Source organism: Agelaius tricolor, unplaced genomic scaffold (genome assembly GCF_023055355.1).
Source record: "Agelaius tricolor isolate 1412-34295 unplaced genomic scaffold, bAgeTri1.0.p SCAF_31, whole genome shotgun sequence".
Taxonomy (NCBI): Eukaryota; Metazoa; Chordata; class Aves; order Passeriformes; family Icteridae; genus Agelaius; species Agelaius tricolor.
The window spans coordinates 3677275-3703838 of NW_027269291.1; the positions used below are offsets into that span (position 1 = coordinate 3677275).

General features: G+C 49.6%; 1 protein-coding gene across 1 annotated transcript; it reads right to left on the reverse strand.

Annotated features, from left to right (window-relative positions):
- Positions 1-26412, reverse strand: LOC139601513 (Ig heavy chain Mem5-like). The gene is made up of 8 exons (XM_071450642.1): positions 26259-26412; positions 25714-26023; positions 23365-23373; positions 23172-23227; positions 20228-20503; positions 1158-1265; positions 701-817; positions 1-617 (listed from the first exon to the last, which is right to left on the reverse strand). Exons 1-7 carry the CDS (start codon positions 26314-26316, stop codon positions 702-704), a joined length of 933 nt encoding a protein of 310 aa, XP_071306743.1. The 5' UTR covers positions 26317-26412; the 3' UTR covers positions 1-617; position 701.
- Between the last annotated feature and the right edge of the window lie 152 nt (positions 26413-26564).

Consider the following 26564-nt stretch of genomic DNA (forward strand, 5'->3'; position numbering starts at 1 on the left):
CAGAACTTTATTTTTGTCCCTACTGCAGAAACCTAAAATGCACATGCAATACATTTGGCAGAAGAAAGACAGGCTTAATCAAGAAGTGAACATTATCTAGTTGAATAAAATCAGATTCTACAGAGCTCTTCTTATCTGCAATACACATTTTTATTATTAAATCTATCTAGAACCCTAAGCTACAAAAGGCAGCTCGTGGGCTGGAATTCCCCCAGCAGTGCTACTCCAGTTCCTCAGGCAGTAACACAACGTGCCTGGGAAAGGTGCTTCTCAAAGGCATCTCCCAGCAGTGAGCACTGGAGTTTTCAAAGCTACTGAAGCAGGTTGGACACTGGTGTGCAAATGCCAGAAGAGTGCGAGGGATCTCCTTAGCCAGGAGGATGAGGATAAATCCACTGTGCTCAGTTGTCAGAGGAGAGGAAAGAGCAAAAGCACTTAAAACTCTTCAGTGTAAATCAGCTGGCCAGGCAGGAGTGAAGAGTGTTGCATGTCTGCAGGGGAAGGTGCTGCCTTGTGTCCTGGCTGGTCTCTGTCAGCAGCTCTGGCCCTGCTGGTTCAACCCCTTGTGCTGCTGGTTCACGCTCTTTGCTGCTCTTCTTTGGGTTCATTGCCCATGTCTGGAAGAGCAAAGGGAGGTTTAAAGTACATTTAATGAAATTGGGCCTATGAACCAGTGTTTGATAACTGTGAGCTCCCTTACCTCAGAAAAGAAACAACTTGATGCTCATGAGGGCATTGAAGGCGATGCTCTTTGCCAGCAGGACTCTCAACCCCAACACAGCCATGGACAGCATGTTCCCTCTCTGCCCTCCAGCATCTGCTCAGTGACCAGAAAAGAAGGGAGACATCATGGTCTAGGTTTTGGTGCTGTGATCTTGGCAGAAAGGGGAAAATCCACAGGTGAGAGTTTCAGGGAAAGGAAGAGCAGCAAAGGAACAGCTGAGAGAGAACATGGCAACAAGAGGGGAGCCCAGGGTCTGTCTCTGTTGCTTTTTGCTTCCTGGGGCTTGTGTGTAACTGCAGCAGCAACCTTGGAACAGCAGCTTGTGTGTGCTGAATGTGTTGTGTTCTGAGTCCTGTGCCCTGGAGAAAATACATTTCCCTGCCTTTATCCCGCAGAGAGCAATGTAACCTCAGATCGTGTTTGGGTAACTCACCTTGTGCTGAGGGCTCTGTGCTGTTGCAAACTCTGTCAGTGGCCCCTGACTCTGTTCTGGTTCTGTTTGGTTCCCCAAACCCTGTTATTGGTTCTTCCGCCTCGGCTTCTGTAGCACGATAAAGAAAAGGCATTTTAGACTATATCCACCTTTTATAGAGGATAAAAAGAAAATGTTTAGATGACATTTCTCATAGAACATCGGAGGAAAGATCAGAGTGGGCCTCAGCTGGTCAGGAATAATTCCAACATTAATTTTAGGAGACAATTTCTCCATGCAGTTGCAAGAAACAGAAGAATTCCTGCATTGTTTCGTTTTACTCTTTGAATGACCTTCAGGACTAAAAGAGTAAACACGCCAAATATAACAATTCATTTAATTAAAAAACCCTCACAACACACCCCACCTTTAACTTTGTGTTTGTATTGAAAGGGCTCTTCCAACTTGTACTGCAGGCAGTTTCCTGCTCTAGGCTAAAGTATTCAGTCATAAGGATATTCACATTTTGAAGCAATGGATTGTGTCATTTCTCCCCAGAAAAGTATCTCAAAGTAATTAAACTGTTGAAACCATTTCTTTCAGATGCTTTGAAACAACTTTTATTTTTCCCTGCTGAAATCCCAAATGTCTTTCTTATTTCTGCTGTCTGCCCAGGGCAGTGCTGTCCAGAAGGAGAACACCAAGCCCCACAGGCCACTGTCTCCAGAAATAAGTGACAGCTGTGCCACCAAACTGTACCTGGCTTTGCTGTTATGGTGCGGTCGTCGAATTTGGCCGTGCAGGTCACCTCTGTGTCTTTTGTCACCCTGACCACTTTAATTGCATTGTACAACCCCTGTGACGTCAGAATGGATGGGCTCTGTTCATAGACCACCTCCTGAGAGGGCATCTCCAAGCTGATGTTCTTTGTAGTGAAGTTCTTTGCCAAACAAGCTGCTTTCCCAGAGCTGCCACCTCCTTCCAGTTTCTTTGATTTCATCACAATGACTTTGGGATCAGAAGTTTTTGAAATGCCTGAAAAGAAAAGCAAGGTGTGGAAAGGATTGATTTTATTGCAGGCTTGCCCGGGTGCTGAGTGACCCAAAATTCACATGTACTCCATCTGTGACTAATTTGTAACATTCTCATTTACTGTCTTTGATGTCATTATTCCTTGGCATTAGAGGTACAAGTAACAAAGGAAGATTGCTTAAACTTGCCACCAGCTGTTTTACACAAGAACTATTGGTGTCAAAAGAATTTAGTTGCCAACAAATCATTGTGGTACCATAATTTGTTTATAAGAGAAAATACCCTTCCCTCTAGGTCGGGTCACATTTGGAGAATCAAGGGTGATCTCACAAACCAACGTCAGGATTTAACTCAGATTAGCAATTTGACTTAGAGGAAAACCATGGAACTGAAAGGAATCCTCCAGCAGCCTTCCTTGCCAGAAAGGGCTCAGCTTATGAAAAGCTGTCAGACTCATCCACAAGGATTGACCTGTCTGCTTTGACAGGAGCATCCTGAGGGGTCTCTTGGGTAAGGAGAGGTGCATGAGGCTTTTCATTTAGCATGGTGTCTGCCTTGCAGGTGGGTCAGGAGATCCCCCAGCTCTGACATTTTGTTCATCCCAGGGTACTGATGGAAGTTTGATCAAGGGGCTCTGATTTTACACCCTTTCCCCATCAGCCCTATGCCACTGCTGAGGAACTGAGGTGAAAGCCAAATTGTGCTCTGCCACAACTTCATGGGTCAGCTCTCGTGATCAAACAGGCAGAACTACACACTTGTCCACACCTGCAGCAACCAGACACCCACCAGAAATCCAACATTTCCTTCCCAGCTGTTGTACCAGGCTTGGCCAGAGCCTGTCAGTCCTGTGCATTCTGTGTTCTCTGAGAAGACCCTGAAAGGCTTTTCATGTGGTCTCCTCTCCAGGCTTTCCAAAGAGCCAGAACACAAACAGGCAGCTTCTCTGCAGTAGCTCCCTGGGCAGGATCTTCAGCAAGCAATAATGCACACAGTGCAATTGTAGTTCAGAGAGCAGAAGATTTGTTTTATCTGACCCCAGAAGGCTCACCCAAGTCCCCCTTGTTTGCATTCCCTGGCAGTACAGCCATGAATTCCTACCACTGCTTGCTTCTGGAAGGGATTAATCTTTTCTGTTTATGTTCAAATTGATTTGAACAAAAGGGGGAGGTTGCTCACATCCTGGAAACTTTGGCTTCAACACATTAAGTATTTCAGCAGACTCAAAAGGGACTTTGATACTTCAGGTTCAATGTATTTTACTACCAAACATAATTCCAGACTTTCTGTGCAGGATACTCTGAAAATATCCTGTCATTAGCTAGAAAAAGAAAGCCATTGAACAGCAAGGAAAGTAGAGGTCTCTCTGCAGAATGGTGAATTTACATTCCTTTGTCCCTTTGGGATTGGAAGTGCAGTGAGATTGTTCCCAAATCCCCATTTATTCCCATGCACCATATCCTACAGACATGGACAGATATTAGGCAGCACCCAAGGCAGTCCCACATCTTTCTGGTAGGAGAGCAAGAGGTTTTAGGGATGTAAAATAACGTGGGATATTCTTGCCACACTTTGAAGTCATCCAGTCCTCTGAAAGCAAAGCAACAATTCCTGAGGGATGCACCTGATACTTTAGGACCACAGAGGTCACTATCAAAACCCCTCTGCCACCGCAACATTCCCATTTCCCTAGAAAAGCTTGGGGTGACCTGCACCTTTATGGTTCATCACAGAATTCCAAAGAAAGATAGGAATAAATAAGGCTTCTTATAATCCCTGCTCCCCACATTGCTCTTTGCAGAACCCACACAACCTGGGAGCCAATTTTCTTTTATTCCAGGAACTCTTGGATATGAGGCACTTGTGAGAATTTAAGCCCAAGGCTATTTCACCTCTTTCCTGCTCTGTCCCCAGGGCAGTAGACACTGTCCGTGTGGTGCCAGTGTCAAAGGAGAACTTCTCCAGCCAGGAGTTACAGATGTGTCTAAAACTCCTCATACTGGGAGCTCTTCACTGAGCTCTTCATTCCTGCCCCAAGTCAATCAGTGCAAGCCCGCTGGAGAATTGGACACTGGACAGTAAATTTGGGGCAGAGTGCTGCCCAAAGTGGGAATAAGTTATCACAGGCTAAGCAGTGCCCTGCTGGTGTTTGGGGATCATGGAATAATGCTGTATGCAGAGTCAGCCCAGTTGTTCCTGGAAACCTTCCTGAGCAGATCCAAGCTGAGGGTTTGGCTTGAATGCCTGGCTGGAGAGCGAGTGCATTCAAGGGATTATTGCAGCTGAAAATCCTTTCATTGAACCCAACCCTTTAAATTCCCTTGTTCTCCCCCACAATAATTGTCAGTGAAGTTTTAGGAAGAAAGAAATGTCACTTACTTGGTTCAACTGTGAGAATCGTCCCTGGTCCAAATATAAGCTTCTCTGTCATCACACTGCTGAGACTTATTCCAATAACTCACTCTTTCCTCGTGGTGTTCAAAAGTGTTCCAAAAACAGGTGATGAAAATCCATTAGTCCTGATTATCCATGTATGCAAGTCCATGAGAGGATCCAGAGGTAGATTTACTTCCAAAACTGGAAAGGGAATAAAGGTTAATTGAATTGTTTCAAATAGCTTGATTGAGTATAGAATTTTCAACTTCTCCCTTTCTTCCACCTTTTAGAACCTTCATGAGCTCTTTTATGTATTCTGGATACAAGGAAATATAGGAAGAATGTTGTTCTTCTCTTCTTAATCCTTAGAGTCACCCATCTCCTTTCTTTCCCAAAATTTCTCACCTTCTTTCCCTCTTTCTGTTTTTGTACAGGTCCCTTTGCTGTTCATATCATTGTGGTAACCCAGCCAACTCACAGTGATATATTTCATAACACAAACTGTCTCTGTTCCACTACACAGAATATTGGATTATTCAGGCAGTCACATGACATCTTCAGTGGTTTGAGATCCAACGCACCACATGAAGAAACACCACATGGCTTTCAAGGAAGGATCTCCAATAATATCATAGGGGTTGAGTTGTAAATGCGAACTTGGGTATGATGTGACACCTGTGAAAGGTCTGATGGAGTTTAGCTGGATAGAAAGCAGAAAAATTATCAGTACCTCTGGTGTTATTTCAGAGCATTTCTTGTAATGCAGTCTAATCCCCCTACTTCTCTTCTTGTAGGTACTAGTGGTAGTGTGAACAGAGTTCTGGGATGTAGCAGGCTGTCTCTGGGGGTGTTGGGAGGATTGGATTAAGAACAGAAGACGCAGGAGCGTTGTAAATTGCTGAAGTGACCTTCCAGCTGGGAATTACCCTTGGCAGCCCAGGCTGAATGCATCCAGGGATCCTCTAGCATGGATGCAGTTTAGATGCCAGTGTCTCTCCTTGCCTCTGCCTAGCTGTTGCTCAGGGATTCCCCCAGGTTAGCAAGGTCTGGAAATAATTGTACTCTGAGTGTGTCTGCGGCTGTTCCATCTGCTGACTGTCGAGCCTAACTTAAGTGATGGTGGCTGTCCTAGTTTGAAAGACAAATGCCTGCCAAGGAAGGCAGGAACCACCCATGGAGCGGAGAATATTCCCTCCAAATTAATACAACTTTGAAATAAAGTGACTTTCTGGCAAACACACAAGAAAAGGAATAACAGTTCTTTACCAGTATGTGTATGTATAACAACTCAAACAAACAACAGCAGTAGCACCAAACAGACCCAGACACCCAGGCCCGGCCTCTCTCGGCCGCGGGCGCTTTTCCCTTCGGTGCAGTTCCGGGCACAGCCAGCAGGGGCGCTGCTGGCTGCCGGCCGGGCAGGGCGGGTGCGGTGATTCCCCCGCGCCAGCAGGGGGCGCTGTGGCGCGAGCTCGGCCGCCTCTCTGCATGTGGGTACTGGTGGGTGGGCAGGCAGGAGAGATGGAGAAGGGGCTCCCTTTACAATCCCACAGGAGCAGCCAGTCCCGGTGCCCCTCTGGATACTGAAACCAGCTCCAGCAGGAACCTTGGAGCAGCAGGCTGCAACGGCAGAGGTGAGAACACTCACAGTGGTAAACCAAGTGTAGGGGAAATTCTGAAGCTGCAGCAGGAGCCACGGGTGTCTGGGCAGACAAGGGGTGTCAAGTTATAGTGTCGCAAAAATCCCTGAAGCAGTGGCAGACAACAGCAGGCCTGGGTGGGGGATTTCTCCTTTGGACAGCTCCCTGGCAATGGCTGGTGCTGGGATCAGCAGTGTGCTCCTGCCTCCCTGCTCCTGGTGTAGCACACACTGGTTCTAGGCTTGCAAGTGACAGGGAAGCAGAGAATCAAGCTGGCAATCCCTACTCACAGTGCCAAAGGAAAAGAAAGAAGGAAAAACAGGCAAAAAGCGCAGGGCAACAGTGTCACCAGTCAGACACCCTTGCCGTGTGGCTCCTGAGTTGAGCAGCCCCTCTGGAAGGAAGCAGCAGCCCCTGGCCCCCAACTCTCAGGGGATCCCTGCTGCTCCTTGCCCATCGAGATACTTCCTGAGCCTGGGCAGTCAATGACCATTCTGAACACAAAACAAAGACAAGCCCATGAATGGGTAGGGAATTTAAGCCATTCCCAAGACAGAAATACGGGTAGAAAACATGAGAGGAATGGGAAGAAATGGGTGAGGCTTTTGTGGGACAAATGGGACATCCCTGGGCTCTGGTCCTCATGGGGTGCTTGAAGTGTGTCAGGTGTCTGCTGGCAGGAGAGCACAGCTGAGCACACGCAGTCAGGAGTTTTCTGGCACGTACTGATGTGAGCTTACTAACACAAATGGCTGTGAGCTGGACCTGTGTGTGCCACTGAGGCAGAATTGGTGGTTGGGGAAGCCTTGGCTGCGGTGACCATGCACTGTTTGAGCTCAGGATCCTGGGAGAAGAGAGCAATGCAAAAACAGGACTGGAGCCCTGGGCTTCAGGAGAGCAGAATCTGGGATCTTCTGGGAGGAATCCCAAGGGTTATGGTCCTGGACAGAGGAGGGAGAGCTGCTCACGTTCAGAGATTAGCTTTTTGAACCTCAAGAATAGTTTCTCTTGACAAAGCAGTAAGTCAAGCTTTGTGTCAGATGTCCAAAATAATGAACAAAGGGCTCCTAAATCAACTCATAAGTGGTTAATAGAGAAGGTTCCTGCTGAGTTGTTCAACTGGCCATGATGATCAACTGTTGAAAATGATCTGTTTGCAAGAGCCATGATCTCAGGTTGAATGGTGAGGAAATTGGTCTTGGACAATTAGCTGGGGTGTTGTGCTGTTTCAGTAATTCTGGTAAATCCAATTTGTGTATGTGCACAGAGTTGTCTAAGGAAAAATAGATGAGGTAAGGCCACCATGTTTTCCTCCTTCAAGAGAAAGGAGGGAGACAGTTTGTGTGTGGTGGTTCAGTTGTTTTCAGTCACTGTGGTACGTAGTTCACACTGTGCTAGGCAGTTCTACAAAAACATCTGGGGGGGGTTTCCTTGCCAGGTGATGTCTCCTCTTTCATGTCTTTGTAGTGCTGCCTTTTGTTTTCCTGTCCCTCTACGCTGCTCTACTTCTGAACATCTAACACTGTTCCAGAGGATTCCCTAAACTAAAAATATCATTACCATCCTTGCTTTTTTTAGCAGAGTTAACAGTTATTGTTCATCTAACTAGAATATTGCTCTCACAATTTGGAACGGAATATGGTTGTTAGAAGTGCCTCAGAGAAAGGATCTGGTTACTGATTTGTCTTTTAACACACAACAAGTTAGGGTTAAACACTTGAAAGGTTTTCTGGGAAGCATCTCTCAAGCTTATTAATTTTCAAGTTATTTTCATTCTAGATTTACTAAGTTTTCTAGACCTTCAAGCATTACTCTCCTCAAAGCCTATTTGCATGCCAGAGGAAAAATCAGTCCATGTTTAAGAATTGTTCAGGATTTATTTTGGTTCAGCTGATGGTGCTTTAATTGACTCTATTTGCTGTTGTTATCGTTGACTGAAGTTGCCTTTTAATTTGATTGTTATCTTAATCACATCATTAGTGGTAGCCTGCAATTGTGGACCATTTTCCTACTCCTCCTGGAATAATCAGGGATGTTTTGAACTTTAACAGTTGGTGGACGTTAGGATTTTTCCTCTTCTTTCTCTCAGGGAATTTTTCCCATTTTGTTGCCTGTAAGTTCTTTGCCACAGGAGAATGCTCAGAGCAATATTACCAAGAGAAGTTACTTTTCAATAATTTGGTGAAGAAGATGGCTTTGGAAAGAAGGGGAAGAACAAGCATTCTCATTTCACCAGTCTATTGGCTGCTTCCTGGAGCTGGACAAGTCCATTGCTGGTCACAGCTTGTTGATGAGGGCTGCAATCCTGGCCGAGTAGATGGGAGGAAATTCAATTGGGAAAAGATGAGTAAAAGCTCTTTCTTTCTCCCTTGCACAAACCAAAGGCCCGTGTTGGAGGACTGCAAGGGATTTGTGTGACAAATTTCCCTGCCAGCAATTTCTTGTCTGTACAAAATGCACCCAGATCTCCCAGGCTCTCCTTTTATGTCAGCTGTTCCCTTCCTTGTGTTCATGGCCCTCCATTGCATTTGTTCCCCTCTGTCCATGTCCTTCCCAGGCTTGGGAGCCCAGCAGGGCACACATTGGTCCCCAGTCCCAGCAGTGCTGAGCTGAAGAGGATTCCTCCCCAGAGAGCAAGGAGTCAGGACAACATGCCAGGAGGCTGCACGGACAAACGAGGCCGGGAAAACGTGGGCCCAGTGCTGAATGGGATGGGGACCAGGTGACACAGGATATGGGACAGGGCTGAGGTCCTGAATGCTTTCTTCACCTCAGGCTTCAGCAGCCAGATCAGCCTTCAGGAATTTCATTTCCCAGAGCCCAGGAGGAGAGGCTGGGCGGAGGAATATGTACCCTTGCACAATCCATGTCACTGAACCATGGCCATAATGAAAGGATTTGTCCAGAAGGTTTGCAGGGAAGTCAGTGCTGGGAGCTCAACTGAATGAAGAATGCACAACATCCACTCTCTCCTCACCCAGCAAGACCCTTTGTCTCCCTGTTGAAGGCTGTCAATGTGGCTAAGCCAAATTCCCACTTCCCAAAGCCATGCAGACTGTCCCTAAAGAAAAAGGGCTGGGAGCCAAGGCAAGGCACAGAGGAAAAATGAGGCTGTGCTGGACAGGAGCCCAGGCAATGTGCACTAAACCTGCACTTCCCCAAACTGCAGCCTCTGCAGTTGCCAGGGCAGATCCTCCTGCACCATCAATGGTACCAGCCCTTCTGGCAGCCTCCCTCCAGTGCCTTCTAGTGCCCCCAGGCCAGAGGGACGTTTCCTGCACCTGCCATTGCCTGACAAGAGTCCTGGGCAGCAGCTGCCAGTAAGAAATGCTGAGAGATCTGTCATCCCCATCTGCTGGTTTTTGGTTCACTCTGCTGCAGAGCTGCTCCAGGGTGGTTCTGCCACACAGTAATACGTTGCTGCATCGCCTGGGGTTGCTGCCAGGAGCTGCAGTGTGAAGCTGTTCTGGGAGCTCTGCAGTTTTCCTTTAAAGCGATCTTTGAAACCTTCTCCATAGGTTTGTCCATAGTCTTCATAAATCCATTCAATGCCCAGTGGGCCCTGACGGTACCAGTACATGTCGTAGTTGCTCAATGCACCTCCCTTCATGCTGCAGTGGAAGGTGACTTCATCTCCCTCTCCCACGGTCGCTTCCCTGGGGTTCTGCTCCAAGGTCACCTGGCCAGTGACTGCTGCAGAGAGCAAGAACGAGCCACAGTCACTCCAAGATGCAGCAAAGGTCACGGCAATGCTGGTGGGGCTTTGGACTGGCACTGGACCCGTGGGAGGACAAAATCGTCCTCTTGGAAGCCAGCTGACAGAGATGGGCAGAGCTGGTGGCAGCTAGCAAGGCTCACAAGGAAGGAGACACCACATTTCCCTCCATCCTTTTCCCAGTCACACAGGAAGCTTTTCCTGGTTTTCCCCAAAGAAGCAGGAAGGATTTGCACCACGGCAGAACAAAAAATTCCTTTGTCCTTGCCAAGACAGGATGGTGAGGAGCCCACTGTCCTGTCGCTGAAGCTGCTGTGGGTGAGCAGAGCAAAGACCAAGGGCTGTCCCAGGCAGTGGGGCCTGTGCCCTGTGCTGCCATGGCCCAGCTGGTCTGTGCCAGAGGGGCGGCAGTGGCCCAGGAGCAGTGTCCAGTGCCAGGGCAAAGCGCTGGGCCCCGAGATGTGAGTGCAGCAGGGAGGTGCCCTGCGTGTGGCCAGGCTGCAGAGGAGGCAGCTGGCATGGAGGTGCCGAGCTCAGAGGCACAAGAGGAGCAGGGCTGCTCTCGCCGTGCTCCACAGGCAGGGCTGGGCAGCTGGAGCCGGGGCACAGCTGCGGCTGCAAGCGCTCAGCACAGCTGCCCAGAGCCCTGCAGAGCCCAGGGCCACGCTCAGCTCCTGGGGCCAGCAGCCCTTGCCTTCACTTACCTACAATGGGCAAGAAGCCCAGGCACAGGGCACTCCACATGGCCAGGCCCGCTCTCAGTGGCCTCTCTGCAGCTTCTCTGGGCCTGCACAACAGCTCTGCCCACACCTGCCCTGCCTGGGCCTCTGTCACTGCTCTCAGGCCCAGGCCCTGCTGGTCCCTCCCTCTGCCTATGACAACACTGAGGGGGAGAGGTGGAGCACCAGGAGCACAACTTGAAGCTCTTGCTGCCCTCCTGCCTGTCTCTCCCTCTTTGTGGTGTAGTAACAGACCATTTGTTAGGCAGGAAATGCTGTGTTGGGCTAGCAGTGACGTGGTTCTGAGGGGCCAGCCCTGGCCTTTCTCTCAGGGAGTCTCCCAGGCTGGGACATTGGAGGTGACCAGGGAAGCTGTCAGCTTGTCCTTCCCCTGGCTCTGCTGGCCCTGGCTCTGCTGGGCGTCTCCTCCCATATGGGACACCCCAGGATCTCAGCTCGGCTTGGCCAGGCCACCCCCAAGCCAAAGTGCTCCTCACTCTGCTCCCAGCACTCTGGCCCTGCACCCTCTGGCTCCCCAGTGGTGACACTTCTCCAGCTGCCTCTTCCTCTCAAAGCCCTCACGGAGCCCTGCCCAGCAGCAAAGGCAGCCCAGGACTCTGCAGGTGCTTTGCATGTTCCACTTAAGAAGGGGACCAAGGAAGGCTGAGTGAGACTGGAGCCAGGCAGTCACCAGGCTGACTGCATGACAGAAAAACCTTGAAGCTCCTCTACGGAGTAGAACATTGGAATTGGGACTCAGGGGAAGGAAAGCCTCAGTGCTGGGAAAGGAGCTTTTGATGAAAGGCCAGGATCACTGGTGCTGGGTGGGGATGGCACCTGATTTCTCAGGAACAGCCCTGAAGCACTTTGGAATTCACCATCTCCAAATGTCGTGGGTGCTGATCCAGCCCCGAGCTGGTTTGTGTTAAAGCCAGGCTGGGTTTCCTGTGCCCGTGTGAACAGCGCAGAAGTACCGGGCAGAGTCGCGGGGCTGCAGGGTCAGCAGGGAGAGATAAACCTCGGCCCGGGAATTGTCCCGGGACATCTTGGCCCTCCCCTGCACTGACTGGTCAAAATAAACAGCTGTCGCATCAAATCTAATAACGGACACCCACTCTGGGCTTCCTCCGGGTGCCTGACGGTACCACCAAATATGATAATCCTCGAAGGTGAATCCGGATCCACGGCAGGAGAGGGTGACGGAGTCGCCGGGCGCTCGCTGCCCTCCGCCGGCCTCCTGCAGCCTCGGCTGTGCGCAGAGCCCTGCGGAGGGAGAGCGCAGGGATCGGGCGGGGCGCGGCCGCGGACCGAGGGCGCTGTCCCGGTGTCCCGGTGCCCCCGGCCCGGCACAGCCACAGCCGCCAGCCCCGGCCCACAGCCCCTGTCCCTGGGTCTGCCCCGGCCTTTGCCCGTGTTCCCTGCCCTGCCTCTGCCCCTGTCCTTTCCCCAGCCTCTGGCCTTGTGCCCGTCCCTGTTCGTGCTCCTGCTCCTGTCGCTGCCTGTCGCTGTGGCTGTGCCTGGTTGGCCCGGCCGGGCTCGCTGCCCTCCCCGGCCGGCTCTCACCTGCCGGCGCCAAGGCCAAGGCCAAGGCCAGCAGCCCCGGCCCCGGCCCGGCCAACATCGCTGCCGGCGCCGCGGCAGCCGCACAGGAGGCGAGCGGAGCCGCGCTCGGGCCGCTCCCGCCCGGCCCCGCCTCGCCGGGGCAGCGCCGGCGCCTCTGCCCGCCCCGACTCACCCGCCCCGGGCCCCGGGACCGCGGCCCCGCCGGGCGGGACAGGCAGCGCCGGCCGCGCCCGGGCCGCGCACGCAAAGCAGCGCTGCGCGCTTGGACAGCGCCTTCTGCCGAAGGGACCCGTGGCCAACGCGCCCTGAAATTCGCCCTCGTAGCACAGAATCACTGTGTCACAGAATCACAGAGTCACTGGCATCGGCGCTGCCTTGGGCAAAACGCTGCCCGCACTTGAAGGTGGTGATGGCTCCTCTCTCCTCGGAACTGCTGAAGCCACGCTCGACTACTGGGGGACACATCTTGACTCCCCACTTTGTCATGTCAGTTGTTTTTCACCTGAGCAGGGAGGACACAAGGATGCTGAGCATACAATCATGAAGGGAGTTTATTCTTTTATTCTTCAGCTAGGCACACGGCTGTGCCCTCTCCTAGCCCATGGCCCATCCTGCTGTCAGATCTGGCCTGTGACTCTTGCTCACATAATCATCCCTGAGTGCTTGTCCTGTGCTGGATCTCTGCACCCTGGTGTCATGCAGATGGTGCAGACGAGTGGTCAGTAGTGCAGGGAAGTGGATTCTTTGAAACTCAGGCCCCATGCAGAGGCTGGAATTTCTCTGGAATTCTGACTGATTCCACTACTGGCCATAGTTCAGTGTCCGATTTTGTTGGAAAATATGTCTTCTGGTGCTTTTCTCTTGTTATGAGGTATTCATAGCTAGGAAGGGCTGCCTGGAGGTGGGTGATCAGGACAAACCAGCCCTGAGGTCAGAGCTCCTCGTCTCAGGCACTGCTCTTTCTTGTAAGCAGGAGAATATTACAGATAGCCCTCTCAGAGCTTTTGTCACTGAGGACTTTGAGAAATAACTTGTGCTACAACAGGAGTGTTGAGGACAACCCTGTGTCCTCTTCAGGCTGCAAGTTTCAAAGCTAAAAAGGAACCGGGGAAATCTGCAAATGATACCAAGAAAATACTGGTTGGGGCAACGAGAGGCACACAGAGGAATGAGGAGAGCTATTCTGCATGGGTTGGTTTTCTGTATTTCTGTTCTTTGCTGCATTTGTGGTGAGTGTTGTTCTGTCAGAACCTAGGGTGTGGTGTTGTTCTGTAAGGCTGCAGACACAGGTACAGGCTGCCAAGCTCTCTCCTAAAACTATCAGACCTGATGCTGTTATTTCTGGAGAGCCAGAATGGGCATAAGGAAAGGTGAGCAGAAGAGGAGGCAGCTCTGTGCCTCCTCTGTGCCAGTGGGAAGTCAGGAATTAATTCTAGATGTTGTTTGGTTTTTGCGTGTTGGTTTTGCCATGATTTCTCAACTCTCTTTCTGTCAAAACACACATTTTCTCACTCCACCCTTTTGTTCCTCTCCCGCATGGCACAGAGGGGGACGGAGTGAGCAGCTGTGTGGGGCTGAGCTGCCCGATGGGGGCAGGGGCAGGAGGTGCCCACAGCCTTGTCCTGTTCAGTTGTGAATGTTCTCAAGAATGGAACTTGCAGAGTCTGGGGTATTTCAACTCAGTGTCAGATCCCCCTCAACATTTTCTTCTGCATGCTAAACCAACCCAGATCTCCCAGGCTCTCTTTATACGTCAGCTGTTCCCTTCCTTGTGTTCATGGCCCTCCATTGCATTTGTTCCCCTCTGTCCATGTCCTTCCCAGGCTTGGGAGCCCAGCAGGGCACACATTGGTCCCCAGTCCCAGCAGTGCTGAGCTGAAGAGGATTCCTCTCCAGTGAGCAAGGAGTCAGGACAACATGCCAGGAGGCTGCATGGAGAAACGAGGCTGGGAAAACGTGGGCCCAGTGCTGAATGGGATGGGGACCAGGTGACACAGGATATGGGACAGGGCTGAGGTCCTGAATGCTTTCTTCACCTCAGGCTTCAGCAGCCAGATCAGCCTTCAGGAATTTCATTTCCCAGAGCCCAGGAGGAGAGGCTGGGAGGAGGAATATGTACCCTTGCACAATCCATGTCACTGAACCATGGCCATAATGAAAGGATTTGTCCAGTAGGTTTGCAGGGAAGTCAGTGCTGGGAGCTCAACTGAATGAAGAATGCACAACATCCACTCTCTCCTCACCCAGCAAGACCCTTTGTCTCCCTGTTGAAGGCTGTCAATGTGGCTAAGCCAAATTCCCACTTCCCAAAGCCATGCAGACTGTCCCTAAAGAAAAAGGGCTGGGAGCCAAGGCAAGGCACAGAGGAGAAATGAGGCTGTGCTGGACAGGAGCCCAGGCAATGTGCACTAAACCTGCACTTCCCCAAACTGCAGCCTCTGCAGTTCCCAGCACAGATCCTCCTGCACCATCAATGGTACCAGCCCTTCTGGCAGCCTCCCTCCAGTGCCTTCTAGTGCCCCCAGGCCAGAGGGACGTTTCCTGCACCTGCCATTGCCTGACAAGAGCCCTGGGCAGCAGCTGCCAGAAAGAAATGCTGAGAGATCTGTCATCCCCATCTGCTGGTTTTTGGTTCACTCTGCTGCAGAGCTGCTCCAGGGTGGTTTTGCTCCACAGTAATACGTTGCTGCATCGCCTGGGGTTGCTGCCAGGATCTGCAGAGTGAAGCTGTTCTTGGACCTTTGCAGTCTTCCTTTAAAGCGATCTGTGAAACCTTCTCCATAGGTTTGTCCATAGTCTTCATAAATCCATTCCATGCCCCGTGGGCCCTGACGGTACCAGTACATGTAGTAGTTGCTCATTGCACCTCCCTTCATGCTGCAGTGGAAGGTGACTTCATCTCCCTCTCGCAGGGTCACTTCCCTGGGGTTCTGCTCCAAGGTCACCTGGCCAGTGACTGCTGCAGAGAGCAAGAACGAGCCACAGTCACTCCAAGATGCAGCAAAGGTCACAGCAATGCTGGTGGGGCTTTGGACTGGCACTGGACCTGTGGGAGGACAAAATCGTCCTCTTGGAAGCCAGCTGACACAGATGGGCAGAGCTGGTGGCAGCTAGCAAGGCTCACAAGGAAGGGGAAACCACATTTACCTCCATCCTTTTCCCAGTCACACAGGAAGCTTTTCCTGGTTTTCCCCAAAGAAGCAGGAAGGATTTGCACCATGGGGGGACAAAAAATTCCTTTGTCCTTGGAAAGACAGGATGGTGAGGAGCCCAGTGTCCTGTCCTGAAGCTGCTGTGGGTGAGCAGAGCAAAGACCAAGGGCTGTCCCAGGCAGTGGGGCCTGTGCCCTGTGCTGCCATGGCCCAGCTGGTCTGTGCCAGAGGGGCGGCAGTGGCCCAGGAGCAGTGTCCAGTGCCAGGGCAAAGCTCTGGGCCCCGAGATGTGAGTGCAGCAGGGAGGTGCCCTGCGTGTGGCCAGGCTGCAGAGGAGGCAGCTGGCATGGAGGTGCCGAGCTCAGAGGCACAAGAGGAGCAGGGCTGCTCTCGCCGTGCTCCACAGGCAGGGCTGGGCAGCTGGAGCCGGGGCACAGCTGCGGCTGCAAGCGCTCAGCACAGCTGCCCAGAGCCCTGCAGAGCCCAGGGCCACGCTCAGCTCCTGGGGCCAGCAGCCCTTGCCTTCACTTACCTACAATGGGCAAGAAGCATGGCCCTCCACATGGCCAGGCCCGCTCTCAGTGGCCTCTCTGCAGCTTCTCGGGGCCTGCACAACAGCTCTGCCCACACCTGCCCTGCCTGGGCCTCTGTCACTGCTCTCAGGCCCAGGCCCTGCTGGTCCCTCCCTCTGCCTATGACAACACTGAGGGGGAGAGGTGGGGCACCAGGAGCACAACTTGAAGCTCTTGCTGCCCTCCTGCCTGTCTCCCCCCCTGTGTGGTCCCCATCTTTCTCTTAAGCCCTCTCCATATTCACACTTTGTGTCATCCTGTGGAAGAGCCTCAGGCTTGATTTGGGGTGACTCAGTGGGAACTCTACATTGGGAAATTCCAGTCCTAAACCAGAACAGCCTCCTTTGGCATCCAGTGTGGGGCATGAAGGGTTGAGATAAGACCAGATCTGCCCAGAGTGGGCTGCAGACCAATCTGATCTCAGCATTAGTTGTATCAGGTCTGGAGCCAGTGGTGCCAATGCTGCTGGGGCTGTTCCTGTGGCTGTGGGACCTAACCCTGTGTGTGTTCCCCTATGAGCTCCCCATGCTGATATTGTGCAGGGCTGTGGGCCCTGAGAAGGGGACTGGGGAGAGGACAGCAACTCTCAGCCTCTGGAGGTGGCTCCTGTCAAGTGTTAGAGAAAGATACTGTCCCAAGGATGATCTAGTAGTGCTCCTAGGCAGGTGGAAGCCCATGGCCAGAGACTCCATGTGTCATCAAAATGAAACTGTGTGTGCACAGTGCCTCTTAGAGGTCTCCATATATAATCCAGGCTGGGGTGTCTCTTCTCTGTCTCCTTGCAGGTTATGTTTCAGTAGAGGTCACAAAAGAGGAATTTCCCTGGTTGTCAAAGGCTTTGGTATAGCCAGGAATCAACTGAGGCCCTCCCTACAGAAATCCTAGATTTGAGACCTCTTTTCAATTTGTGCTTTAGGAAGACAGACATTGCCCGGAGCTCTGCACTCCCCAGTCCTGAATAGATTTGCAGGGGGAAGATTGGGTTCTAATTCCTTCAGTTCAGAGAACATCTGCTGACTGAAATACAAGTCAAAGAGAGAACTTGCCTTACAGTCAGGTAATTAACCTTGCTCCTTTTGAGTTTCTGTTTATGTTAGATCTAATTTTGTCAGGAAGTTTATGGGATTTTGGGTCACAACAGAGATAGGTCAGATTATGCCTAGCAGATGCAGGAATATGATTATTACATTGCATTTCTAATGTGGTATAAGAACACTGGCGGGTTAAGTGGTACAAAAATGTGTTTAGTGTTGCCCATTCTCATGGTGTTCTTCACTATGTTTTCCCATGTAACCTCTTGGAGAAAGCTTTATTCTTTCAGGATGCTTTTAATATTCTCTGCCACTGGAGAGAGCTCTCACCATTTTGACTTGATCAGCAGGACAGATGTCAACTACCACACTGCATGTTAAAGAATCAAGGCATTCCTTTATTCTGGCTAGGAGGTGCAACCAAAATCATTTCATCCACACATTGCACGGGTTGTGCAGAGAAAATCCTTCCATCACACAAGGTTTTCATTGGAGTTTTCTTCTACTTCTACATTTGCAACCCAGGGAAATTCATTGGTTCAATGCTCATTGCTCCCAAGTTCCACAGTTTGTAGTATTTGATTTTTTTTATTGATCCCTGCACCTTGGATGTTATTTTGGTTCTCAGTCTTGGTTCTCTCATTGAACTTTCCCAGACCAGGTGTCTCTGACCTTGCCAGGGCTGATGTTTGGAGCTGATGTTCATTAATGGTCTTTATCTTTTGTGTATCTTCTTTGCTGCTCCCAGTCTGCTGGGATGTTTTATATGTCTGCTGAAATTTCTTGATATAGTTTTAGTCAGGGCATTTGTTCACCTTTGCCCAGGGGAGAAGGAACTGAAGTTTCTTTTCAAAGGACTGTTTCAGCACTGCAGGGCCTGAGGGTGTGAGCAGAGCAAGCTCAGTGCAGCAGCCCTTGCTGTGTGCCGTGCAGAGGCTCTCTTGAGGGCTGCAGGAGCTCAGGCAGGGGCAGCAAAGCCTTATTTCCCCTTCAGGATGTGGTTACCTTGTGTTTTCAAAAGCAGGGGAGGGTTGATGCTGCCTGGTGTGACTGAGTCAGAAATGGTGACCACAGCATCCTGCCTGTAGCTGGTGAGAGGGGCATGAGCTGGGGAAGGTGTGGGCTGGGCTCTGTTAGGTAAGAGCCAAGTTGCTATGGAAACTATCACTCCATCAAAGCACCCCAGATTATTTTCTGGTGGCCCCTGCCTCCTGTCCCTGAGTGCAAAACAGCAGCAGGGTTTCTTCCCTGCTGACAGGAGCATTTTCCTCCCTCGTGCCTTCAGCAAGGACTCTCCTGACTGAGGCTCCTGAATGTGCCAGAGACATTTCCCTGCACCAAGTCTGCAAAAGACAAATTCAGCCAACAGGAAATCTGCAATATCAAAGCTATGTTTATGATCCCAGTGGGCTTCTAGAGTAGTTGGATTTGAGCAATTTCCATCCTAGTTTCAGAAGAATAAGCACAAAAAACCAACAAGATTTTGGGCTAGCAGAACTTTATTATTGTCCCTACTGCAGAAACCTAAAATGCACATGCAATACATTTGGCAGAAGAAATGCAGGCTTAATCAAGAAGTGAACATTATCTAGTTGAATAAAATCAGATTCTACAGAGCTCTTCTTATCTGCAATACACACTTATTAAATCAATATAAATCCTACGCTACAAAAGGCAGCTCGTGGGCTGGAATTCCCCAGCAGTGCTACTCCAGTTCCTCAGGCAGTAACACAACGTGCCTGGGAAAGGTGCTTCTCAAAGGCATCTCTCAGCAGTGAGCACTGGAGTTTTCAAAGCTACTGAAGCAGGTTGGACACTGGTGTGCAAATGGCAGAAGAGTGGGAGGGATCTCCTTAGCAGGAGGATGAGGATAAATCCACTGTGCTCAGTTGTCAGAGGAGAGGAAAGAGCAAAAGCACTTAAAACTCTTCAGTGTAAATCAGCTGGCCAGGCAGGAGTGAAGAGTGTTGCATGTCTGCAGGGGAAGGTGCTGCCTTGTGTCCTGGCTGGTCTCTGTCAGCAGCTCTGGCCCTGCTTGTTCAACCCCTTGTGCTGCTGGTTCACGCTCTTTGCTGCTCTTCTTTGGGTTCATTGCCCATGTCTGGAAGAGCAAAGGGAGGTTTAAAGTACATTTAATGAAATTGGGCCTATGAACCAGTGTTTGAGAGCTGTGAGCTCCTTTACCTCAGAAAAGAAACAACTTGATGCTCATGAGGGCATTGAAGGCGATGCTCTTTGCCAGCAGGACTCTCAACCCCAACACAGCCATGGACAGCATGTTCCCTCTCTGCCCTCCAGCATCTGCTCAGTGACCAGAAAAGAGGGGAGACATCATGGTCTAGGTTTTGGTGCTGTGATCTTGGCAGAAAGGGGAAAATCCACAGGTGAGAGTTTCAGGGAAAGGAAGAGCAGCAAAGGAACAGCCAAGAGAGAACATGGCAACAAGAGGGGAGCAACCTTGGAACAGCAACCTTGGAACACAATCTGCTGAATGTGTTGTGTTCTGAGTCCTGTGCCCTGGAGAAAATACATTTCCATGCCTTTATCCCGCAGAGAGCAATGTAACCTCACATCGTGTTTGGGTAACTCACCTTGTGCTGAGGCATTTGTGCGGTTGCAAACCCTGTCAGTGGTCTCTATTCCTGGTTCTTCAGCCTCCTCTTCTGTAGCACGATAAAGAAAAGGCATTTGAAACTATATCCATCTTTTATAGAGGATAAAAAAAAATGTTTAGATGAAATTTCTCATAAAAAATTGGAGGCAAGATCAGAGTGGGCCTCAGCTGGTCAGGAATAATTCCAACATTAATTTTAGGAGACAATTTCTCCATGCAGTTGCAAGAAACAGAAGAATTCCTGCATTTTTTTGTTTTACTCTTTGAATGACCTTCAGGAGTAAAAAAACAGTCCCACCAAATATGACAGTTTACTTAATTAAAAAAGCCTCACAACACACCCCACCTTTAACTTCTTTTGGTTTTAGAGAGGCTGTTTCAGCTTGTGCTGCAGCAAGTTTCCTTCTATAGGCTAGAGTATTCCGTCATAAGGAAATTCACATTTTACAGCAATAGATTGTGTGTTTTCTCCCCAGAAAAGTATCTCAAAGTAATTAAACTGTTGAAACCATTTCTTTTAGATGCTTTGAAACATCTTTCAGCTTTCCATGCTGAAATCCCAAATGTCTTTCTTATTTCTGCTGTCTGCCCAGGGCAGTGCTGTCCAGAAGGAGAACACCAAGCCCCACAGGCCACTGTCTCCAGAAATAAGTGACAGCTGTGCCACCAAACTGTACCTGGCTTTGCTGTTATGGTGCGGTCGCCGAATTTGGCCGTGCAGGTCACCTCTGTGTCTTTTGTCACCCTGACCACTTTAATTGCATTGTACAACCCCTGTGACGTCAGAATGGATGGGCTCTGTTCATAGACCACCTCCTGAGAGGGCATCTCCAAGCTGATGGACTTTGTAGGGAAGTTCTTTGCCAAACAAGCTGCTTTCCCAGAGCTGCCACCTCCTTCCAGTTTCTTTGATTTCATCACAATGACTTTGGGATCAGAAGTTTTTGAAATGCCTGAAAAGAAAAGCAAGGTTTGGACAGGATTGATTTTACTGCAGGCTTGCCTGGGTGCTGAGTTACCCAAAATTCACATATACTTTATCTGTGACTAATTTGTAGCATTAGCAATCACTTTTTGTGGTCTTTATTTCTTGCTGCTTCTTCCAAAAGATCAAATTTAAAGACAGAAATGGGTATGGGGGACATATTTAATAGGAGATTTAATCCCACAGGATCACAACTACCTTTTGCCAAAGCTTGTGCTTGTAAGTGAACCCTTGATTTTATAATAGACCTACAAACAAGAGGGGAGCTTTGATGAATGCCACTCCAAGACTCCACTTATTCTGCTTTCTCAGCCATTTAATTCCAAAACATAACAATTCTACCTGGATTGCCTTGCACATTCATGACAGACATAAATAAATACTGTTTTTATTTTACGCTCCCCACTAGACGCCCAACAGAAATCCAACACATTACCTTGGCTTAACCAGTTCAGTTGAATCCAATCTCTGAACAATTTATTAAGATTAAACTAGTACAGAAATGTTGCATAAGATTTTATTTCATGCTTTTGTACCCTTCTCTGCTATCAGTGTTGTATTTTTAACTCTGACACAAAAGATAGTCATAGGAACTTGTATGCCAACTTCCACAGACACTTTATTTCCCTTTAGACAGTCCAAGTGTGACTTTAAACCCAACACTGATTATTGCAATCTTATTAAGAAGTCTGAATAAGTGGATAGATGTAGGTCCCAAGGAAATTCAGAATGATAGCAGACAGAACTTGGAGTTTAAGTTCTTTGGCAACATCGGGAAGTGGAATAAGAATATTTTTACATATGAATTGTCTAGCTGCATGCAAAAGATTACACATAGAAAGTAAAATTAGTGACTGAAAAACATGAGTGAATGTCTGCATAAATTTTAGGGGGAATAAAATACTTGCAAAAGGGGAAACTGAAAGAGTATCAATTCAGAAAATGGTAATGTATAAAGGATACCTACTTGGCTCCACGGTCAGTTGAGATCCGTTCCCAAAGACAAGAGCAGCAGTAACTCACAGTTAAAATGCGTAAATCAAAAAGGGCTCGCTTTGCTATTCTTCCTCTACACATTTCCTTCCCAGTTGCACCAGGCTTGGCCAGAGCCTGTCAGTCCTGTGCATTCTGTGTTCTCTGAGAAGACCTTGAAAGGCTTTTCATGTGGTCTCCTCTCCAGGCTTTCCAGACAGCCAGAACACAAACAGGCAGCTTCTCTGCAGTAGCTCCCTGGGCAGGATCTTCAGCAAGCAATAATGCACACAGTGCAATTGTAGTTCAGAGAGCAGAAGATTTGTTTTATCTGGCCCCAGAAGGCTCACCTGAGTCCCACCAATTTGCATTTCCTGGCAGTACAGCCATGAATTCCTACCACTGCTTGCTTCTGGAAGGGATTCGTGTTTTATGTTCTAAAAATTTATTTGAACAAAAAGTTGCACTTCTCCTTTACTTTCATCTTAGAAAGTCACAGGAGGAGCCCTCCATTCCAGAAAGTAATGGGCCTTAGCATTTTTTTAGAATGTTTAATCTGGAATAAACCAAAGAGTACCTAAAGGAAAACCTTCTCTGTCCTTAACTGAGCCCTCAACAGAATATGCCTGGATATCCCACAGTGGCACTAATGGTTGTTATTTTATGCCATTTTGATTTGGGGAGTTGGCAAAAGATTGGAAAATATCCGTGCTGTAAACACCTTAAAATGCATATTAGTGTCTCCCAAAGGAATTCAAAACCCAAAGGAGGAGATTGCTCACATCCTGGAAACTTTGGCTTCAACTTCTTGAGTATTTCAGCAGCCTCAAAAGGGAGTCTGATACTTAAGGCCCAGCATCTTTTACCATCAAAGTTAATACCAGAATCTCTGTGCAGCTCTGAAAATATCCTGTCATTAGCTAGAAAAAGAAAATAATCAAACAGGATGAAAAGATAGGTCTTTCTTCAGAATGGTGATTTTACTTGGGGTGACATGCACCTTTTTTGCACAATATGGAATTCCAAACGAAGATGGGAATAAGTAATGCTGCTTATAATCCCTATTCCCCACATTGCTCTTTGCAGAACCCACACAACCTGGGAGCCAATTTTCTTTCATTCCAGGAGCTCTTGGATATGAGGCACTTGTGAGAATTTAAGCCCAAGGCTATTTCACCTCCTTCCTGCTCTGTCCCCAGGGCAGTGGACACTGTCAGTGTGGTGCCAGTGTCAAAGGAGAACTTCTCCAACCAGGAGTTACAGATGTGTCTAAAACTCCTCATACTGGGAGCTCTTCACTGAGCTCTGCATTCCTGCCCCAAGTCAGTCAGTGCAAGCCCGCTGGAGAATTGGACACTGGACAGTAAATTTGGGGCAGAGTGCTGCCCAAAGTGGGAATAAGTTATCACAGGCTAAGCAGTGCCCTGCTGGTGTTTGGGGATCATGGAATAATGCTGTATGCAGAGTCAGCCCAGTTGTTCCTGGAAACCTTCCTGAGCAGATCCAAGCTGAGGGTTTGGCTTGAATGCCTGGCTGGAGAGTGAGTGCATTCAAGGGATTATTGCAGCTGAAAATCCTTTCTGTCAACCCAAACTTTTAAACTATTTTGTCCACCTACACCTCAATTTTCAATGAAGTTTTAGGAAGAAAGAAATGTCACTTACTTGGTTCAACTGTGAGAGTTGTCCCTGGTCCAAATATAAGCTTATCTGTCGTCACACTGCTAAGACTTATTCCAATAACTCACTCTTTCCTCGTGGTGTTCATAAGTGTTGTAAATCAAGAGATAGAAAGCCAAATATTTTTTCTAATTATCCATGGCTGAAAGTCCATGAGAGGATCCAGAGGTACATTTACTTCCAAAACTGGAAAGAGAAAAATGGTTAATTGAATTGTTAAATGATTTTCAGTTATTTCAAATAGCTTGATTGAGTGTAGAATTTTCAACTTCTCCCTTTCTTCCATCTTTTAGAATCCCCTTGAACTCTTCTATCTTTCCAGGGTAAAAGGCATTATAGAAAGAATATTCTATTTGTCTCTTTAATGATTACAGTCAGCCATCTCCTTTCTTTCCCAAAATATCTCACTTTTCCCTGTCTTTCTGTTTTTGTACAGGTCCCTATGCTGTTTATATCATTGTGGTACTCCGGCCCCTGTACACAGTGATCTATTTCCTTATAAAAACTGTCTCTGTTCAACTACACAGAATTTAGGATTATACAGGCAGTCATATGACCTCTTCAGTGGTTTAAGACCCAATGTACCACATGAAAAAACACCATAGGGCTTTCAAGAAAGGATATAAGATAGTATCAGAGAGGTTGAGTTGTAAATGAGAACTTGGGGATTACATGACACCTCTGAAAAGTCTGAGAGCATTAAGCTGGATAGGAAGCAGGAAAAGAATCAGTACTTTTCATGTTATATCAAAGCATTTCTGAAAATTCTCCTGACTTGCTGAAAGCTGTCCCCTTCTTCCCCTTTGTTTCAGTGCTCAGAAGCAGGAGGAATGTGGCCTCTGGTCTCTTAGAATTGGTTCCTGGGGTCATTTAGTATCTTAGAAAGTCTTCATGGTGTTTTCGGTAAGAGGAGAAAGTAGACAAACGGATTATTCTTTTTTGCGTCGGGGCACTGAAATCTTGGGAGTGAGGATCAAAGAGTGCAGGAGATGTTGTACATTGATCAAATCCTTCATGATACTCATCTTCTCTATCATAAATCCATGACAGCCAGAGCTGAACCAGCTGTGCCCCCTCCCATATTTTGTGTACCTATACACTGGTGGGTGGAATGAGGAGCAGAAGAGGCCTTGGCTCCATGTAAGCACTGCTCAGCAATAACTCAAACATCCCTGAATTACCAACATGCTTTCCAGCACAGATTCAAAACATTGTCCCATTCCTGCTATGAAGAAAATTAGCCATACTCAAACCAAAACCATCACATTCTTTAAAAAAAAAAACAAACCAAACCAAAACACCCTCTTTCCCTGGTTCTTTCTGCCTGTGGGAGATGTTGACAAGGAAGGAAGGAGTTACCAGCACGTTAATGGTTTGGGGTTTGCTTGTGGGAGACTGCTGTTGTTATTGCTGTAGCACCTCTGCATCTGTTTCTGCAAAAGACAGCCCAGACTAGTCTTGAGAAGTCTGGGAAGAGCTTTGCCTTGCAGCAACCACAAAAGATCTGGCTAGATTAAATCCCCTTCTTCCAATTCTGCCCTGGCACTGCCTGCGTTTCAAGCACTGTGCCCTTTTCAAGTTCTCTCATGCTGCAGAAATAGGTGGCTGTGTCTGCAGCTGCTGGGGAGAGCAGTTGCAGCCTCAGCTGGTTCCTGGAGGGGTCTGCAGAGCTGTTGACTCGTTTCTGGAAGGATGCAGCGATGTGCTGGAGTCCTGTGAAAGGATACTGCATCACCAGGTGCTGCAGCTCTTTGCCAGGAGTCTGCCGGATCCAGTCCCACGCGTAGTTGCTGTCAGTGATGGCTACACCAGAGATGTGGCAGGTGAGCCAGACAGACTCTGAGATCTTCCCTGCTGTAGGGCCTGAGGCTGCTGTCTTCACTTGAGAAAGGCCACCTGCAGCCCCAGGAGACAAGGGTAAACAAAAAGCAACAGCTTAAGCAATCAGTCTACTCCACCATGTCCCCATGGTTCTGCTTGTGATGTCCAGGATCCAGCAGCTGCAAACCCATCTGCTCAACAACTCCGTCTCCCTGTAGAACCTCCTATCTTGGAGACGCACACACAGCCTTCCACATTCTCCCACTGAGCTCCCAAATGACCCTCTAGAATTCCCCACTTCCTCTGCACATCCCTCAGGCAGCAAAACCTGTGGGCTGGATTGAGTGGAGATGAGCTGTGCCCAAAATCACAGCAGGACTATTCACACACCCATCCATTTGGACTGGATACCTGTAATACTGGAAACCAAGGGAAACAGGAAAATTGCTTCTAAGCTGAAGCTCTTAGGGGAAATGAGAAGTGAGTTGGCATGACACATGCCAAGAAGATGAACATAAAGGTTAGAGATCCTTTGGGGAGAGCAAAAGGTAGGAGTTCCCTGTTAGAATCAAACATTGGAAAACCCTGTGCTGTGTCTACAGCAACCCTGAACATCTGGGCAACACAGACCCCTTTGAGCTCCGAGGCAGAGAGCTGGGATGCTGACAAGTGGTTTGTGTTCAGCCTCGGCTGGATCTGTGTCTCTGTGCGAACAGCACAGAAGTAGCAGGCGGTGTCCCCAGCACGGAGGAGATGCAGGCTGAGAGATGCCACAGACTGGGAATTGTCCCTGGAGGCTGTGGCTCGACCTTCCACTGCTGACCCAAACTGCGTCCGTGATGAGTAATGGCTTATCCAAGACACCCATTCGAATCTGCCTCTGGGTGCCTGACGATACCAACGAACATAATGATTCTCGAAGGTGAATCCGGAGCCGTGGCAGGAAAGGCTCACGGAGTCCCCGGGCGCTCGCTGCCCTCCGCCGGCCTCCTGCAGCCTCGGCTGTGCGCAGAGCCCTGCGGAGGGAGAGCGCAGGGATCGGGCGGGGCGCGGCCGCGGACCGAGGGCGCTGTCCCGGTGTCCCCGGCCGCACCAAGGTGACAAAACCCGCACGGTGACAAAACCTCCTGCCCCCATCTGCATCTGCCCGTGTCCCTGCTCATCCTTGCCCCAGTCCCTGTCGTTGCCTGTCGCTGTGGCTGTGCCTGGTTGCCCCGGCCGGGCTCGCTGCCCTCCCTGCCCTGCTCTCACCTGCCGGCCCCAAGGCCAAAGCCAAGGCCAGCAGCCCCGGCCCCGGCCCGGCCAACATCGCTGCCGGCGCCGCGGCAGCCGCACAGGAGGCGAGCGGAGCCGCGCTCGGGCCGCTCCCGCCCGGCCCCGCCTCGCCGGGGCAGCGCCGGCGCCTCTGCCCGCCCCGACTCACCCGCCCCGGGCCCCGGGAGCGCGGCCCCGCCGGGCGGGACAGGCAGCGCCGGCCGCGCCCGGGCCGCGCACGCAAAGCAGCGCTGCGCGCTTGGACAGCGCCTTCTGCCAAAGGGACCCGTGGCCAACTCGCCC